Genomic DNA, 16,935 nt, shown 5'->3' with positions numbered 1-16,935 from the left:
CAGCACCATTCTGAGGTAAAGGTTCAGAGTGACTGGTATGGACCAGATAGCACCAGACAGACCCATCAAGTCTGTCAGCATTCAGAGTAAGCCAACGGGATTGTGTTGCTTAGGTCAAAATGGTGGGGCAGGATCGTGAGTGTTTTAGTCCACAAAGTCCATCTTGCAATAGTAACCACCGTTTCCTAGCAGCCTCCACCACAGGAGGCCCAGACCTGCACAGGGTGAGTGATGGAGGGTGAAGGGGCTCTATTACCCCGGGATATAATGGGCTGTTTGAGTTTGTTCAATGTAATTTTACTCATATAGCATCAATTCATAACATAGCACTTCACATAGTAAGGTGAAACCTTACATATTTTCTAAAGAGAAACAAAAAAAATCCAAAGTTTCCTTGCGATTCCCCTGAGCAAGCATTCATCAACAGCAAGAAGGAAACAAAACCTCCTCTTTACTGGGAAAAAAGAAAACCTCAGACAGAACCAGGGTTAGGGGAGGGCGGCCATGTAAGTGAACTTTGCATTTTTGTCATGTTTTCATGTCGATTTTGATCTGGTGCATTTAAATAAATCTATCAAACAGCTTTTTTAAATTACAATTAATATGAGTCTACCACAAGAATTTTTTTCTTACCCAGGCCTAATTCAATCATGCCCAAACACACGATGCAGATCACAGTTGTGATATGATGTATTTATGACTCTTTGTGGGATTTTGTGTAAAACTTTACATACCAAAATTTTATTTTACATTTTTTAATACAATTGTGTAAAACAATGGATGTGAATGTAAAAAGAGGACTTAAAAGTTGAAGACAATCACACACAAAAAAACAGCTTTTAGGAGTGCCATATGTGATGGCGGTCAAATGTCTGCGGAAGAAGAAGCTGTTTTGCAGTCTGCTGGTTTTTGTTTTTATTGTCTGGAATCTTTTCCCTGATGGAAGGGGGACAAACAGTCTGTGTCCAGGATGGGTGGGATCTCTGGCGATGCTGCTGGCCTTTTTCCTCAGCTGGCTAGCATAGACAGAGTCCAGGCTGTGAAGCTGTGCACCCACAATCCACTGTGCAGTTTTTACGACTTGGGCCAAGTCCCTTCTGTTTCTAGCTGTACAGCTGGAAAACCAGACTGTGCTGCAGTAGCACAGAATGCTCTCAATCGTACTCCTGTAGAAGTTCATGAGAAGCTGTGAGGGGAGCTTGGTCTTTCTCAGCTTCCGCAGAAAGAAAAGTCTCTGCTGAGCCTTCTTCACCAAGTGGGAGGTGTTGGTGGTCCATGTGAGATCACTGGTGATGTGGAGACCCAGGAATTTGATGTTGCTGACCTCTCCACCTCCTCTCCATTTATGCAGAGAGGTGGAAGGGTCATTTTCCTGGCTCCCCTGAAGTCCACAATGATCCTCTTTTGTTTGGGTGGTATTCATCCCCATAAAGGCGTATAAATTTCATGTAGCGAAACACAAGTCTTAGCAACCCAGTCATGATATTGTAATAAGTGCTATTTGGGTCAATTAAACCTTTAAAATCTTAGGTAGGATATGAAATAGTACTTTGTGTGGAATACTCGATATGGTCCTGAAGGTGCAGCCTCCAGCTCTATAGACAAACTTACTGGGGCCAAAATGAAAGTGGAATACTCCTTGAAAAACCTTCTAAATTTTAAGTATATTTTAAGTGAAATCATCCTTTAAGTTATGCATTTAAACCGTAACTTGTGTACTTTAGTAATCATCTATTGTGGTAACTTTTTAAAAATGCCTCAAATGTGAGACCAGAAGTATGCAGCCCTCTCCGTGTAGCCTCCGGCTCTGCAGACGTAGCTTTCCCAATTTTAGTATCGAGCTTGTTTCGTCAGCTGCCACACCCACTGACGCCGATCGATACGTCACGTTACGTCGGAACAGCCGAGCAACTTCTGCGGTCTTCCCAAAGCAGCCAAAGCTGAGGAAATGGCCGTTTAAAAGATATTCTCATGTTTTGGTGACAGTGGACCACACAGGATCTGAGAGGGGAGTCCGAGGTGTGACAGCTGGTGGCGATAACAGTGTTGACGGCTGCAGGAACTCCACATTAAACACCAGAAGAAGAAGAAGCAACAGGAGGTTGACGCTGGAGGAATATGGCGGACGGCAGCAGGTTGCCAACTGCCAAGTAAACGTCAAGCAAAGCGAAACCAAAGACGAGGGGCGGCTGCTGAGGGGACTCGTTTTAACGTTACATGGATATCCGGGGCTCACTACGACTGTAAGCCCTCCGCTGAAGCCGTATGGCGTCCACTCAAGCCCGGATAGGCCAGCAGGCCTTAGCGGTGCTGGATGTGGCTCTACGAGTTCCCTGTATCTTTATTATCGACGCCATTTTTAACTCCTACTACGACCCTGGTTCGGGATGGGCCGGGGCGATGGCCAAAGTGCTGGTCAGAGTCATGGGTAAGCAGTTTAATGCGCAGAGTCAAGAACAGGAGTCTGTTATCAACAAGCTACAAGCTAGGCAAGCTAACTGGCGCTAGCCCAGGCGTTAGTCAGCACTGTGGAGCTGTGTCACCTGTCAGAGCGGCTAAAGCCGATTTAGCTGCCAGCAATAATGTAAATAGAAGCAGATTTTGCAGAAACACGGCTTTACTAGTTTGTCTCTAACTTCATTCACTCCAATTCAACGCTGTCAACTCGCTGGCTGACTAGCTAACAGATAACGGCAGGTAGTTAGTCACAGGTGTTATGGCATTTTTGGTAACTCCGCTGGACTGAGACAGATGTCCTCAAAGTAACCGTGGAAGATATTCAGGTAGCCCGTCCGACTGCCTGTCAGAATATCTACTCAAACTTTTACCAGATAGCTCATTTTATTGTCTAAACTCTGTGCAGGACTCAGTTTACCTAGAGAGGATATTAGGGCTGATAATATTTGTCGACATGAAAAAATACATGAATTTTCTGCAATTTGAATCACTTTTTGGAAAGTGTTGCTAATTCTGGAATGACTGGGGTCATTTTGTGTGGAAATACGGTTTAAAAACATAAACATATTTAAAGAAATGCTGAGAAAATGCAGGCACCTTTCTCCTATGGTTATGATTTAAATGGTCATATAAGTTAGTTGCTGCCTTGTGTGGTGGCGACAGTTCCAAGACACAACAGACAGTGTACCTGATTGAGTTCTGTAGCCAAAATGTTTCCATATAACTGAAGTTCCTTTTCTTTTTGCAACAAAATTTTGTTTTGCAGTGGTTTCTCTCCTGTCCCTGTGCACATGTGAAGTGACGTCGCACAGTGTATTGCAAGCATATTGTGCCGCCATACTCTGATAAGAACTTGTAGATATAGAGAGGTGGGCAAATTCATATTCCGGTAATAACCACTATCAATTAAATGATCATATTATAACATTACAAAGTGTCAGAGTTAAACAAATGCACAAGTCTTGATGTTTGCGCTACATGAAGGTACTGATGCCACAAAATGTGTACAGCCAAGATATTGTCTGGTGGAAAAATAACTAAACCCAAATGACAGAATAAGTTAAAATGTAAGTTCTAAGGAGTATGAAAATCAATTTATATTAAACTTTTCAAACAAATCAAATGCAGTTCGGAGTGCTTTACAAGCGTTTGACAGAAGATGATGGCAAAAATGGATTTAGAGATTAAATTTAGGGTCGCAACTACCGGTTAATTTTTCATTTTATCGTTTATTCATTGATCAATAATAACATACCTGAAGTTGTGTTGATCACATCACCTCAAAGCCCAGGTTGACATTTCACTTCTTGTTTTGTCTGATCAGCATCCAGAACTCCAGAATATATAGTTTGTTTTAAAGTTTTTGCTTAAAAAATGACGAAAGTAACTAACAAATTTGAAGTACTGGTGGCTAAGTGCTTGTTGATGGACAAATTAATCCTCAATCCAATAACCACACACCACCTGCAACAATTAACTGAGTAGCTGTCAACTCACCAAGTGTTTGGATAATTGATTAACCAGAATAGCTCATTTTTTACAAAAAAAGTCTCACTTCTCTGGTTTCAGCTTCTTTAATTTAAATATTTGTAAATTTATTTCCTCCTCTGTGACGGTAAACTGAATATCGTTGGGTTGTTGACAAGCTAATTTTTTACAAAAAAGTCTCACTTCTCTGGTTTCAGCTTCTTGAATTTAAATATTTGTAAATTTATTTCCTCCTCTGTGACGGTAAACTGAATATCGTTGGGTTGTTGACAAAACAAGTCATTTGAGGATGTCATCTTGGGCTTTGGGAAAACACTCGTCGACATTTTCCACCTTTTTTGACACCTTTTTGACCAAAAAACTTGTTGGTTAATCAAGAAAATAGTCAGTTTATTCGCCATTAAAAATAATAGTTGCAGCCCTACATTGCAAAAAGTAAGACTTAAGTTGATTCTGTTGTATATAATCAATGTTAATGCAATTTTAGCACTGTGGCTAATGTTAGTGACGTTTCAGCTACTTAACGTAGACATTCACATTTTTTTATTCAGCATTTTCCAAAGTGAGGATGTTAAATTCAATTATACTCCAGCCTTGTTTGCATTCTTCAGTCTGACACACTGTGACCAGAAGGTCATTATTCAGGAAAACACCTAATCTCTTCTCTCTTGGAGTCAGCAAGTGGGTTACATAACTGTTTTACAGTTTGTACCTTTGAGCAGATCAGGCCCTCCGACGGTGCTGCTGGTGTTAGTGGAGCTTAGGTTTGGAGAGGCAGGGGGCCAAATAAGTTTCCTTTAAAGTGGGTCAGCCAACGATCGGATCTCATGTTTCTTTAATCTACCCTCCTTTATGTTTAGTAACGGCGCAAAAAGCCAGCGCAGTGTCAGGTGTAGTTGGAATAAAATGAAAACAAGACTTTAAAAGTGATGCAGTACAAATTACTAACAATAGTGTTTGAATAATTTCAAGTGAAGGCATCCACAAAGACCCCTTTAACAAATTGCAGTCATCAAACATGAAGAGACCTAAGTTCAAGGTAGCAATGCACACAGAAGTACTGAAAGGGTTACATGGTAGCTAGACAATCCACCTCAGTATACTGAAATGTATATACCCAAATTGCATCAGTTTTACCATTTATATTGTTTTATTGCAGCTTTCCTGTTTAGTAAGTAAGGTTTCATAGGTTGTAAATAAGTTTTATTTGACTGCTCAGGAACTGAAAGTTGCAGCTTTTTCTCAATGAAAACATGAAACAAAATAATGCAGTTTACCTGTTTACATGTCTCACACAGTAAAATGCTGCATTCATGTTTTCATGTTGTGTGCAAGACTTAAAGTGTTGGAATAAAAGTTCACTAACTGTTTTTATGAATTGCTGCTTAATCTACCTTTTAAAATAGCTTGTGGCAGTTCAATAGAAAAACTGAACGCAAGACTAAAGTGATGTAGGCATGAAATGAACCGCTTTATTTACCCTTTGATAAAATCTGTGCAGAAATGTACAACAGGACACAAAGTTTAAGACATTTAATCTAACTTTTTTTTACTGTGTTGTCATGGTGATACCACTGTAGAAAGGCAATCTGTGTCACCTGATTGGTTCGCCACATCCAAAGCCAATCAGTATTTGTTCTATTATTGTGCTTGTTTACAAGTGCACACTGTTTATGTGGCATTCCTTTCCAGTAAAGGCTCAGGTGTTTTATTTTATCCATTTAGTTCTAGAGGCTTAAATCTTTAATCTCAGGGTAGCTAATTTTTAGCTTGTGCCAAAGTTTTTTCCCTTTATTCGTCTGTCTGATTTGATGTCATGTGCCAATGATTCGCAACTGAACACTGTGTCTGAGGTAATGCTTGTTCCTGCTTTGCCCCATTTTCTGTTCTGCCTTTGACCTGTCAGGATTATTCTGCTCCAAGCTGATTATATTCCTTCTAATCTTGTTTATGTTTTGTCTCATTCTCTCTCCGACTACTACGTTCACATTCCTAACCTGAAAATGAGCAACGCTTACTGTTGTTTTCTTGTTGAATGCCCAAATCAGACCGACTTACAATCAGCAATTTTCTGTCATTCGTTTTCTACTTCATGCAATAAGGAATGTTTGCTGTTTCTTAAATGTAATTTTCATCATTTCTGACTGTGTCTTTGGTGTCTCCCAGGTGTTCTCATCTCCAGTGTGGTGCTGCTGCTCTCCCAGAAAGCCTTGTTCAAGTTCTACACCCTCTTCTTCGCCGTCCTCCTTGGCATGGCAGCGGTGCTCATAAACTACTACGCCACCTCCCACATAGACTTCTACAGCGCCTACTACAAAGCGGCGCTGGGGTTCCGGCTGCTGCCTCGGAACGGGCCGACGCTGTGGCTGGGCATGGCTGCGGTGCAGCTCGTCTTCGGCATCGGCTACGTGTTCCTCCTCAACCTCCAGTCGGTGTTTGCCGCGCTGGTCGTCCTGGACATCATGATCCCTCTGTGGGGGCTGATGATCGAGCTTCCCGCTGACGTCAGGCAGCTGGTGGCGGTGTTCTCGGGCCTGGCGCTGGCTCTCAACACGGCCGTCTGCCTGGCCATGAGGCTCAAGTGGTTCTACTACTCGTGCCGCTATGTCTACCTGCTCGTACGGCACATGTACAGGATCTACGGACTTCAGCTGCTGCTAGAGGACACGTGGAAGAGGATCAGGTTCCCCGACGTGCTGCGAGTGTTCTGGTTGACCCGGGTCACTGCTCAAGCGCTGATTCTGGTCTATGTGGTCCGAGCGGTGAGGAGGGAGAGCGGAGATGCTACAGGAGGCGCCACAGACGGGAGCTCTGATGCACAAGTATGCACTAAATTCAGTTTCTTCAAATATCTGCAGTAGGAATGCTTTTTTAAAAAGTCTGACATTTCAAAGGTCTAGAATATGTTTCTTTTGCTTGTAGGCTGTAGTATTTGTTATATAGAGTTTTTTGTGTAGTTCATCATTTCATAACAGGCAACAGTTCATTTTAACATGATCTTAACTTAAATGCATTAATTTTGTATTATCTAACCATCAATTTGTGGGATTTCCAGGTCCATCTGTGGCCAATAAACAAATATTTGATTGATGATTACTTTGAATTAGGGCTGAAATGATTTCTTTACTAATTTGATTACTAAAACGCCTCCAGGCAAAATTCTCTACTGTTTAACCTACTATATACTATACTATATATGCACAATACAGCATGGATGTCTGCCCGTGTTCCACCAGGATGGTTATTCCTGTAGCACAGCACACTCACTTCCGCTAAATGTGCATGCCAAGCACAAAAGGCAAAATGGAGATGGAGACATCTGATTACTCGATTAGTTGGCAGAATAATAGATAGCTGCAACCCTACTTGGAATCTTTGATCTATGTTTAGATGTCACAAAAAACATGTACTTAAAAGTTTAGTTTTTTATTTTTCATAATTTTTTGACTAGTATTTGATTAGAAAGCGACTTCTTGGAGACTCTGCCTCATAGAAAGTTTATTCTTTTTGACTCTAGATTTTGTCACTTGTGCAGCCCTAATGTGTGTTTGTGTGCATATAAAGACTGTGTGTGTGTGTGTGTGTGTGTGTGTGTGTGTGTGTGTGTGTGTGTGTGTGTGTGTGTGTGTGTGTGTGTGTGTGTGTGTGTGTGTGTGTGTGTGTGTGTGTGTGTGTGTGTGTGTGTGTGTGTGTGTGTGTGTGTGTGTTTGTGTGTTTGTGCCTGCGGACATGAAATGTACTCAGACAATGTCTTAAAGATGCCATTCTTTGATAAAAAGTATGAAATGGCATTCTGGTTGGTGGTAAAACATCTTTAAAAGTTAATATTTATTTATTTGACCAGCAGAAACCATGTTTAATATAAAATATGCAAAATGAAGCAAGAGTTTCCTGTACAGAGCACCAGCAGCTGCATAAAGGCCGATGGACTTGTTGACTGATTGCTGTATAGTCCAGGGCTATAGACTAAATGTGAAAAGGAATTCAAGTGTAACATGCAGGGCTGTGTGACTGTTTTTCAGGGTTACCTGCTGAGCTGGGACGTGTTCTGGGATTTAACCAGTAATTTGATCATCTCTGGCTGTGATTCCACCCTCACTGTGCTGGGGATGAGTGCCGTCATCTCCTCTGTTGCACACTACCTCGGCCTCAGCATCCTGGCTTTCATAGGTATGACTGTTGCAGTGTGAGTCTGTGTGCAAACTGTATGAATGCTTCTGGAGCTGAGTGTTTTTTGCCTTTTTTTTTAACTCTCAGGTTCAACAGAGGAGGAGGACAAGCGTTTAGGCTTCGTGGCTCCTGTTCTGTTCTTCATCTTGGCTCTGCAGACCGGCCTCAGCAGCCTGAACCCTGAGGAACGCTTGGTAGGTCACTGCTGCTTCCCAGTGGACTGTTGGATTGATTACTGTGGATGTCTGAAAGGAAGCTGGATAGTCACTGAGTTTCTGAATCTTCACCTTCTTATTTTGTGAGACTGGTTTACTCTGGTGTTGATGATTTGACTTTTAATGTGACTTTGTCCATTTTGTCAACCCAGAGATGCAAATATTAGTCAAAATGTTAAATTAATCACCGTCCATTTTCATCTATTTAAGTATTTAAACATAAAAGTCTAAATTCTCTCGTTCCTCCTTGTTAAATGTAAAATTGTTGGGTTTTTTACCTCTGCTTTGTCAATAATCTTAATTTCTTTGGGTTAGCGTTTTCTTTTTATCCGACAACTTTGAAAGGATTATTAAGGATGTTTTTACCTTTACATGTTTCGACTACGTCTGCAGTCTTCCTCAGAAGCGTCATCTGACGTGTTGATAACATGTCTTTTATCAGGTGGCCGGCGTGACAGATCTGTCAGAATCTGTCACGCCGGCCACCCCCCCCGCCGTTCGATGCTCTCTGGAGGATGGAATCCCAGGTGTGTGAGAGGGTTTAGGCCCCTTCATCCCGGTTCATGGAATCATTGGCCTGCTTCCTGATCTCAATGACCTCTTTTATCCACTGTTTATATTTGTTTCTGCCCCTGTCCCAATCCAAATTGTGTTTTTTTTCTCTTGCAGTGGTGCATGATGGCTGATTTTAAGTTTTTTTTTTTGTTCGGCTTTGTCTTTTAACAAGCCATATAAAGTTGGTGGATAAAAAGAAAACGCTAACCTAATGAAAAGACGACAAATTGATCACAATCAATCCATTAATTTCTTTGTGTTGTCAACAGAACAAGGCATATGAGGAAAACATCTTTGGTTTTCGGAATCATTTATTTGAACATTTTCCAACAATTTAGTGATGACACAGCTAATTTGTTAATCAAGACCATGATCACCAGATTAATTACGGTGGAGTTACGTGACGATAAGCGTATGTTTGTCCATCGGTTATCAACATTACTCTAAAACGGACTAACAGATTTGGATGAAATCTTCAGGGAAGGTCAGAAATGACAAATGGAGTATGGAGTACTGCACTCCCTGAGTGCTTTTCTTGTTGACAATGAGAAGATCATTATCTGCAGCCCAACATCGTAAAAAGTAAAGCTTATGTTGATTTTGAGCATAGTGCATGTTAGTGCCATTTAACACATTTACCAACTTTCGCCATAGAGTTTTGATTGTATTCATCAATAATCAACTGATTAATTGACAATAAAAATAATTATTAGATGCAGCCCAACTCCAATCCATGGTGTATTGTAACATTACATTTATATACTATGGCAAATGTTCTGATTTTTCAAATTCTCAGTTTCCACCTGCCTACCTCCATAAATGTATCAGTGGTTGAGAGTCTGTGTCATTTTAATTCAAAGGTCCGTCTGAGCCGGAACATGTGCCTTCTGCTGACGGCCATCCTGCACTTCATTCACGGCATGACTGACCCCGTCCTGATGTCCCTCAGTGCGTCACACGTCTCCTCTTTTCGCCGTCATTTTCCTGTCCTGCTGGTGTCGCTGGCGCTCTTCGTGCTCCCTGTGGCACTCAGCTACGCCCTCTGGCACCACTACGCCCTCAACACCTGGCTGTTCGCCGTCACCGCCTTCTGCGTCGAGCTCTGCCTCAAGGTGAGCACGGTCAATCGAAGTTTGTTAAATTTGTTTGATCAAAAATTACAAGCTAGGTTTTGTCAGTTTGAGATTTTGTGTATTCTATTCTACAAGCCCTCGTAGTTTGAAGTAGTGTCATTTTTAAGCCCACTAACCTACTTCACTTCTACCTGTCTGCGTCTCCCTTTAAACATGTACATTTCAAATACTCTTCACAAGACCTTGGACCTTGGTACATTGATTTGTGTAAACAGGTTGGAAATGGGCATAGGTCAGTGGTAAATAACACATGTAGGTAGAGAAATAAAATGTAATCGAATTTTGTTCTGTGGATTATTTGACAGTTGCCTTAAGAGCCAGAATGATGAACTATTTGCTTTAATGTCTGACACCTCAGCTTGTGGTTGCTATGAAAACTCAGGAAGACATTAGCTTGACCGACAGAAGCAAAAACTTCATAAAATCTTTGTCTTAAAGATTACAATTTTTAAGTACTTGCTGGACTCATGTCAATTTAAGACTATGATTTAACCCAGAAACGGAGTCAGCCAGTAGTGTTTTGTTGTCTATTCTAATCCTCTTAAGCAATTTCTGGCTTTTTTTTTTTTTTTTTTTTTTTTTTTTAAATTTAATTTAATTTAAATTTTTTTTTTGCTAACGTCACATTTTTACTTACTCTGGACTCTTATTTCATTGCATTTTTCCTGCACCTCTATTGAAATGACACAGCTATGGGTAGACGTGGAGGAAATACAAAAATGTCTATTGTGCAGTATAATAAAGTTATGTCATAAAAAAGAGAAAAAACAAAAGTTTTTCTTTTATTAATTATTTAACAAAAAATGAAGAAAACTGGAAGAACAGTGTACAACATTTTTCAAACTACCCCCAGGTGTTACCAACATTGGAAAAAATTATGGCTGTACATACTGTATTTTGTTACTACTCTGCATTTTTACAACCTCTACAAAGTAGCCATTTTTCACACTACTAATGTCAACCCCAGACAGATATTTCACCATGCTGATGTATCTTTCAGCAACTTGCTGGCAGCTTGCTTCTCTGTTTACGGCACTTACTGTATCATTCAAGTATGTTTTATTTTGCTCCACAGTTGCCTCCTCTAAGCTAAGTGTAAACACAGCCTGCAGTTCAGATGAAAAATCCCTGAATTTTTGTCACATTGCTGTTAGTTGCAAGTTTTTTTTTTTCTGGTGCAAAGGATTTATTTTTGGTGAATCCTTAAATGGGACATGTTGAATAAAGTGATTTTGAAGTATCACTATTGAAAGCTTTGACGCACATCACATGTTATTCAACGACCATTGGAAAGTTGAAAATCCAGCAATTCTCTCTGATAATTGTTGAATAATATATACATTTTTAAAGATAGCATGCCTTTTTAGCCTGCTAGTGGGTTTTTGGGTTCAGAGGGTTAATCGAGGTTTCAGTGGAAAATTATACTGTCGATCTTATACTGTCAATGTTTGTGAGCACTATATGGTCTGTGTCTGCTAATGTTTCACTCACTGAATCTTTGAAATAAATGACAAATTAGTGCATCACATATCAGAGGAGTCAGTTGTCAAGTACAGTTTCTCAGTTTTGCTCAGGGGTTCTTAAACAGCTCTTTCCAGTGACTTTTCCATTTAAAAAACTTGGTGTCGGGACATAATTCAGTTTAAGTTTTGCAGGTTGGTGGAGCAGTTTTGTCCCTTGCTTATGACCCATAATCCCTTACTTTTATTTATACATCTTTTGCGTTGTTGCCTACTTTGTAAAGTGTCTTTGAGTGTCTTGAAAAGTGCTATTTAAGTATTATGTGTAATTATTATATACTAAAGCTGGCTCTCTTGTCTCCCTCCTTCCCTCCAGGTGGTGGTGTCTCTGACGGTCTACGGTCTCTTCATGGCTGATGGATTCTCCAATGTCCTGTGGGAGAAGCTGGACGACTACGTCTACTACGTCCGTTCCACAGGCAACATCATCGAGTTCCTGTTTGGTGTCATCATGTTCGGAAACGGCGCCTACACCATGATGTTCGAGTCGGGCAGCAAGATCCGCGCCTGCATGATGTGCCTGCACGCCTACTTCAACATCTACCTGCAGGCCAAGAACGGCTGGAAGACTTTCATCAACCGCCGCACCGCCGTCAAGAAGATCAACTCGCTGCCGGAGATGCGCGGCGACCAGCTGAGTGACATCGAGGACGTGTGCGCCATCTGCTACCAGGAGTTCGCCACGTCGGCCCGCATCACTCCCTGCCACCACTACTTCCACGCGCTGTGCTTGAGGAAGTGGCTCTACATCCAGGACACGTGCCCCATGTGCCACCAGAGAGTTTACGTCGAGGAGGAGAGCCGAGACAGGGCCGCCTTTTCCAACAACAACGGCGGCTACGCAGCGCCGCAGGACGCCGCTGCTGCAGGACCGCCAGCGCCAGGCGAGAACCAGGATGGACAACCAGCCGCCGAGCTGCCGGTGGACGGAGCGGCGGCTGGAGCTCAGGCTGCAGGAGGAGTAGCGGAGCTCGACAACGACCTGCTGGAGGACAATGACAGCATAGAGTACGACGAAGACGAGTGGGGTACTCAGAACGGCAACACGCCGATAGAAGAAGACTATATCAATGACGACACAGACTCCACTGAGGACTGACAAGAGAATATCTATAGAGAGAAATATACATATGTCTTTATTATATTTAAGTTAAAAAATTATTAAAAACACAACTTCAGCATCTTAATTTGTTCTTGAAAAATGTCAGGGATGTCATTCTCTTATGTTTTTGTTAGTTTCTTTTTGGTTGATTTTGAGTTTTACTCTATAAGGGCTCGTGGAAAGAGTAACTGCTGCTCTCATTCTGTGTGTGTGTCGAGTGTGTGTGTGCTGGGGCTGCGTATTGTAGACCAAAAGCTCATATTGCTCCTTTATTTTCCCCAAATTATTAGAGATCCTGACATACATCTTGCTACGAGGGCACAGCTGTCTTCATTAATTTCCCGATGCCTCAAATTTGTTACACATCATTAAGTTCAAGTAAAATATCTGATTTTCTGCAGCAGCATCTGGGAGATTCTGCCTCGTAGAAACTTTTCGTCCTTGTGAGCGGAACAACATAAAAAGAAGCCACACTTTCTTTTTGACTTCCTTAGATTTTGTCACTTATGCAGCCCTGAAGTGTACTTGTGTGCATATGAGGATAGTGTGTGTGTGCCTGCCGACATGTAATGTGCTCAGACGATGTCTTAAAGATGCGATTCTTGTTCAAAAAAAGCTGGAGCGTTTATTAACGGCACAGCTGTGGAGCGACTAAACAAACCGTAGCTTCTGTCAGTCTGCAAGATTTGCAAGTTTGGAGTGCAGAAATAGTTGGAAGCTAACTTTTGAAACCTACTGTCACTACTTTATTTTCTAATTTTGCCAAAAATTGTTGGTATTCATCAAGATAACGTTTTTTTTGTCATGTCAGTGACGTTTACTGTGGTTGACGGCTGGTTTCTTGGCTTCACAAGGATTTTTTTTGTGCGTTTAAAACATCGATTCCACTCGCAGTTCCTCATAAACCAGCCTCTGACTTGCAGAATGACAACAGCTCATGTTTGTGGTACACTCGCACAACACTTTTGTCCTTAAAAACATGCAAACTGAGTATTTGTGAACTAGTCCAGAGAGAGAATGAAGGCAGGGGAGTGAAGCAGCTTTCTCTGCCGAGAGGTTTGTCTGATTTTTAAAAAAGTGACTTGCTACTGTAATCACTGATATACCTCTTGTCATTACTTACTACTGGTCTCTTGTGTGACCTCGCTTACATATGTGTACGTTGTTGTACATATAATGAAACAAACACACGCACACTTTCTCCCTTCCAGATTAGAGTTTTCCGATGATTTTCTTTTTTCCAATTATGCTACTTTTCCACAAATCTCTTTCACAGAAATCAGTGTTTAGTTTGGTTAAATGCTTGTGTCAGACCCAGAAATTGTTGGTTGTAGTAGGAGTGCTGGTTTGGAGGCGAAGCCGCATTTGAAGCTGAGCTGTACTCCAAAAAACACAAATGTATTGGATAAAATAGTTAGTTTCTCAATGCAGTAAATGTTAGAAAAATACAGTATGAAAGGTGCCAGTTGTTTTGTCTGCTTGTATTTCTTGAAAATGGAAAAAAAGGAACCATTTGTCAGTTATTTTATTGGGGATAGTGGTAGGTGGATGCCACATTGTTTGGTAAATGCACCTTTTTGTTTCTAATCACTGGCACAGACGGGAGATTTGTCATTGTGTCCAACTTGGACATCAAACTGATGAGTGCACTTTTTCAAAGGCTCTAACTGTGTTTTAGTCTCAGGGTTCCGCTGCAGTGCAGGAAGATGACTTAAAGCTGAAAAATGTCTGGAACAACCTCCGAGGAACCATTTCCTAAAGCTGTCATTTCCTGTAATCTGTGATATTTGTCGTCATTTTGAGCTACGAGTAGCGGCTCCCCAGAAGTAGATGTCCCATTAATCCAAAATGTCAGACCACTGGCACAAAACGAAGCCCCAAAAAATATTTAGAAGATTTTTTTCCCCCCTTTTTTTTGGCCAACACGGATCCCTTGGTCACTACAGAGATCCTCATTGTGAATTTGTTGGGTTTTTTTAAAAACGCATTCAAGCACAACTCCACTAAGTATTCTGTTGTTTAGACTTCCACAGCCTGAACGTTTTAAGGGTTTGCCTTCAAACTCATGCTCATTACTGTTGTAATTACTGGTGGCAGAAAATAAGCTGCGACGAATCTGTAAACTTCTTTGTTGACGATGAAAAAATGTCGGGGGTTGAATACGATGAGAAAGCTGTGCTTTTTGACATGTTTCAGCTGTGAAGGACTTTGATTATGAGTTTGATTGTTCTGGAAGCTTTTTAAAAGGTAAAAGCTGTTCATTTTGCCTTTTGTTTTAAAAAGAGATTTATGTAAATAAAATCATCTTTGATATTGCGCCTGGATTGTATCCTAAATATCACCACCGACACCTTGAAATGGCGTCTTCGAGTTCATATTAACACACATAATATTGTATATACACTATTCAACAGAAATCCACAGTGAATTGAATTGCAGCGATTTTAATATATATTTGGAGATGATAGGTGGCTCAATAAACCAGTAGAGGGTAGTATTTTACCTGTTTGTAAAAGTGCATATCCTTAAGTAAAGAAATCAGAAGTTATGAAAACCTATGAAATTTTTATGTATCATTTCAGATAACATTAACCCATCATTACATGAAATCAGAGATGAACCAACAGAAAATATGTTTTGATTAACTTTTAAAATCATTTTTCATGCAAAAGTGCCATGCCTTTCATGGTTCCATTGTAGAACTTTTTAAAATTTATTACTCTAATAATCTTTTTAAGTAATCACAATGAAAATAATTGCTTGTAGCTTTATATGCATGCATTCATTGAGAGACGACTGTTAATTTTTTAAGGGTGTCAATGCACATTAAACACGAGACACACTTCAAATCAAATCACAGTAAAAGAAGAATACATGGCTTTAACAGAGGAAAACAAACTAAACAATGCGAAACAAAAGTACAGGAAGACTAATATATGAAATAAAAACTATTGTTAGAAATTATCTCTGCATTAAAACCATGCTGGCACACTCGTTTACATTAAGGAATGAATAATAATAGTCAGATGATACGATATATATTAACATAAGTTTTGCCGATTATGCGTACCATTACATGTTAGACTTTCCTGCTGTAATGGAGTATTTTTACAGTGTAGTGTAAGTACTTGTTTAAGCACAGTATGTCAGTGCTGTCACTTGGAGAAAACCACATACAGGTCTTGACAAAATACAAGTACACACATCTAGTATAATGACCTAACACTCAAAAAATAAATAAAATGAAAAAGCAATTCCCTATCTAGAGTATGCATATGGTGGTAATAATGGTATGTATCCATATACACACACACATATTTATATACACACACACACACACACACACACACGCACACGTATTATAAATTCTAGGATTTTAATCCCTAATATGTAAATTACTTACACCATAAGCAACAATATAGATGTAAGTGTGCTAAATAAAAAACTGTGACTTGATTTTATTTATATATAATCCAGTCAAGTCTCCATTTTGCCTGTTCAGTTCTTAGTGTTTACAAACGTCTCTTCTAGTCCAGGCTTGAATTTGACACGGTACCGTTTTAAATCGATTTAAAACTTTTCTGCTTCTTGATTCACGCTTTTATTTTTTTCACTTTTTCAGGAGGAGACATAGGTGTCTTGGTGGCCTCCGTCAATAGTTTCTTTCTTGCTCGGTCACTCAGTTTTTGATGACGGTCTGCTTAGGCAGATTTACATGTGCTTTATTCCTTCTAAGTCTCAATGATGGATTTAACTGTACACTGAGGGATACCCAGTGACTTGAAATTGTTCTTGTATTCATCCCCTGACCATTGATAATCTTTTCACAGTGTTGCTTAAGGTGTTGTTTTGTCTTCATGATGTAATTTTATCGCGGAGCACTGATTCACCAGTGATTGGATCTTGCAGATACAGGGGTTTTTATGCTACAGTCACTTAATGAGACAGTGTCACTGTGCTTACATGACTTTCATTTCACTAATTGTGTGAAATCTATCACCAATTGGCTCCATCTGTGTTGGATTACAATTGTCACTTCAATAGAGGTGAAAACTTATACATTTATTTTGCATTTTGTATTTTTAATTAATTGAAATTCATCTGTAGAAATCTGTTTTTACTTTGACTTATGTGTGATATATGTGCAATATCACCAATGTATTTCTGGACACTTGTTAGTACATTACTAGTTCTTCGTTATCATTCAGATTTATTTATCATATTTTTGTAGTTTATTTTTATACTGCTCTTATAGAATGTTTTGTTTTGGATATTTTTGTGCTTCCTATTTTGAC

At 40.1% G+C, this 16,935-nt stretch overlaps 1 protein-coding gene across 1 annotated transcript; it reads left to right on the top strand.

The window, feature by feature from the left end:
- Window positions 1–1,885: 1,885 nt before the first annotated feature.
- Window positions 1,886–14,956, top strand: rnf139 (ring finger protein 139). The gene is made up of 6 exons (XM_023283899.3): window positions 1,886–2,428; window positions 6,112–6,767; window positions 7,968–8,115; window positions 8,203–8,309; window positions 9,746–9,997; window positions 11,855–14,956. Exons 1-6 carry the CDS (start codon window positions 2,266–2,268, stop codon window positions 12,635–12,637), a joined length of 2,109 nt encoding a protein of 702 aa, XP_023139667.1. The 5' UTR covers window positions 1,886–2,265; the 3' UTR covers window positions 12,638–14,956.
- Window positions 14,957–16,935: the final 1,979 nt, after the last annotated feature.

Source organism: Amphiprion ocellaris, chromosome 15 (assembly GCF_022539595.1).
Source record: "Amphiprion ocellaris isolate individual 3 ecotype Okinawa chromosome 15, ASM2253959v1, whole genome shotgun sequence".
Classification (NCBI taxonomy): domain Eukaryota; kingdom Metazoa; phylum Chordata; class Actinopteri; family Pomacentridae; genus Amphiprion; species Amphiprion ocellaris.
This window is presented reverse-complemented; position numbering and strand designations above follow the sequence as displayed.

Bases quoted from the DNA above. Each gene is read 5' to 3' on its own strand.
- rnf139 (XM_023283899.3), top strand. From the start codon at position 2,266: ATGGCGTCCACTCAAGCCCGGATAGGCCAGCAGGCCTTAGCGGTGCTG. The intron at 6,768-7,967 runs GTATGCACTAAA...ACTGTTTTTCAG, and splicing joins ACGGGAGCTCTGATGCACAA to GGTTACCTGCTGAGCTGGGA. The intron at 8,310-9,745 runs GTAGGTCACTGC...TTTAATTCAAAG, and splicing joins TGAACCCTGAGGAACGCTTG to GTCCGTCTGAGCCGGAACAT.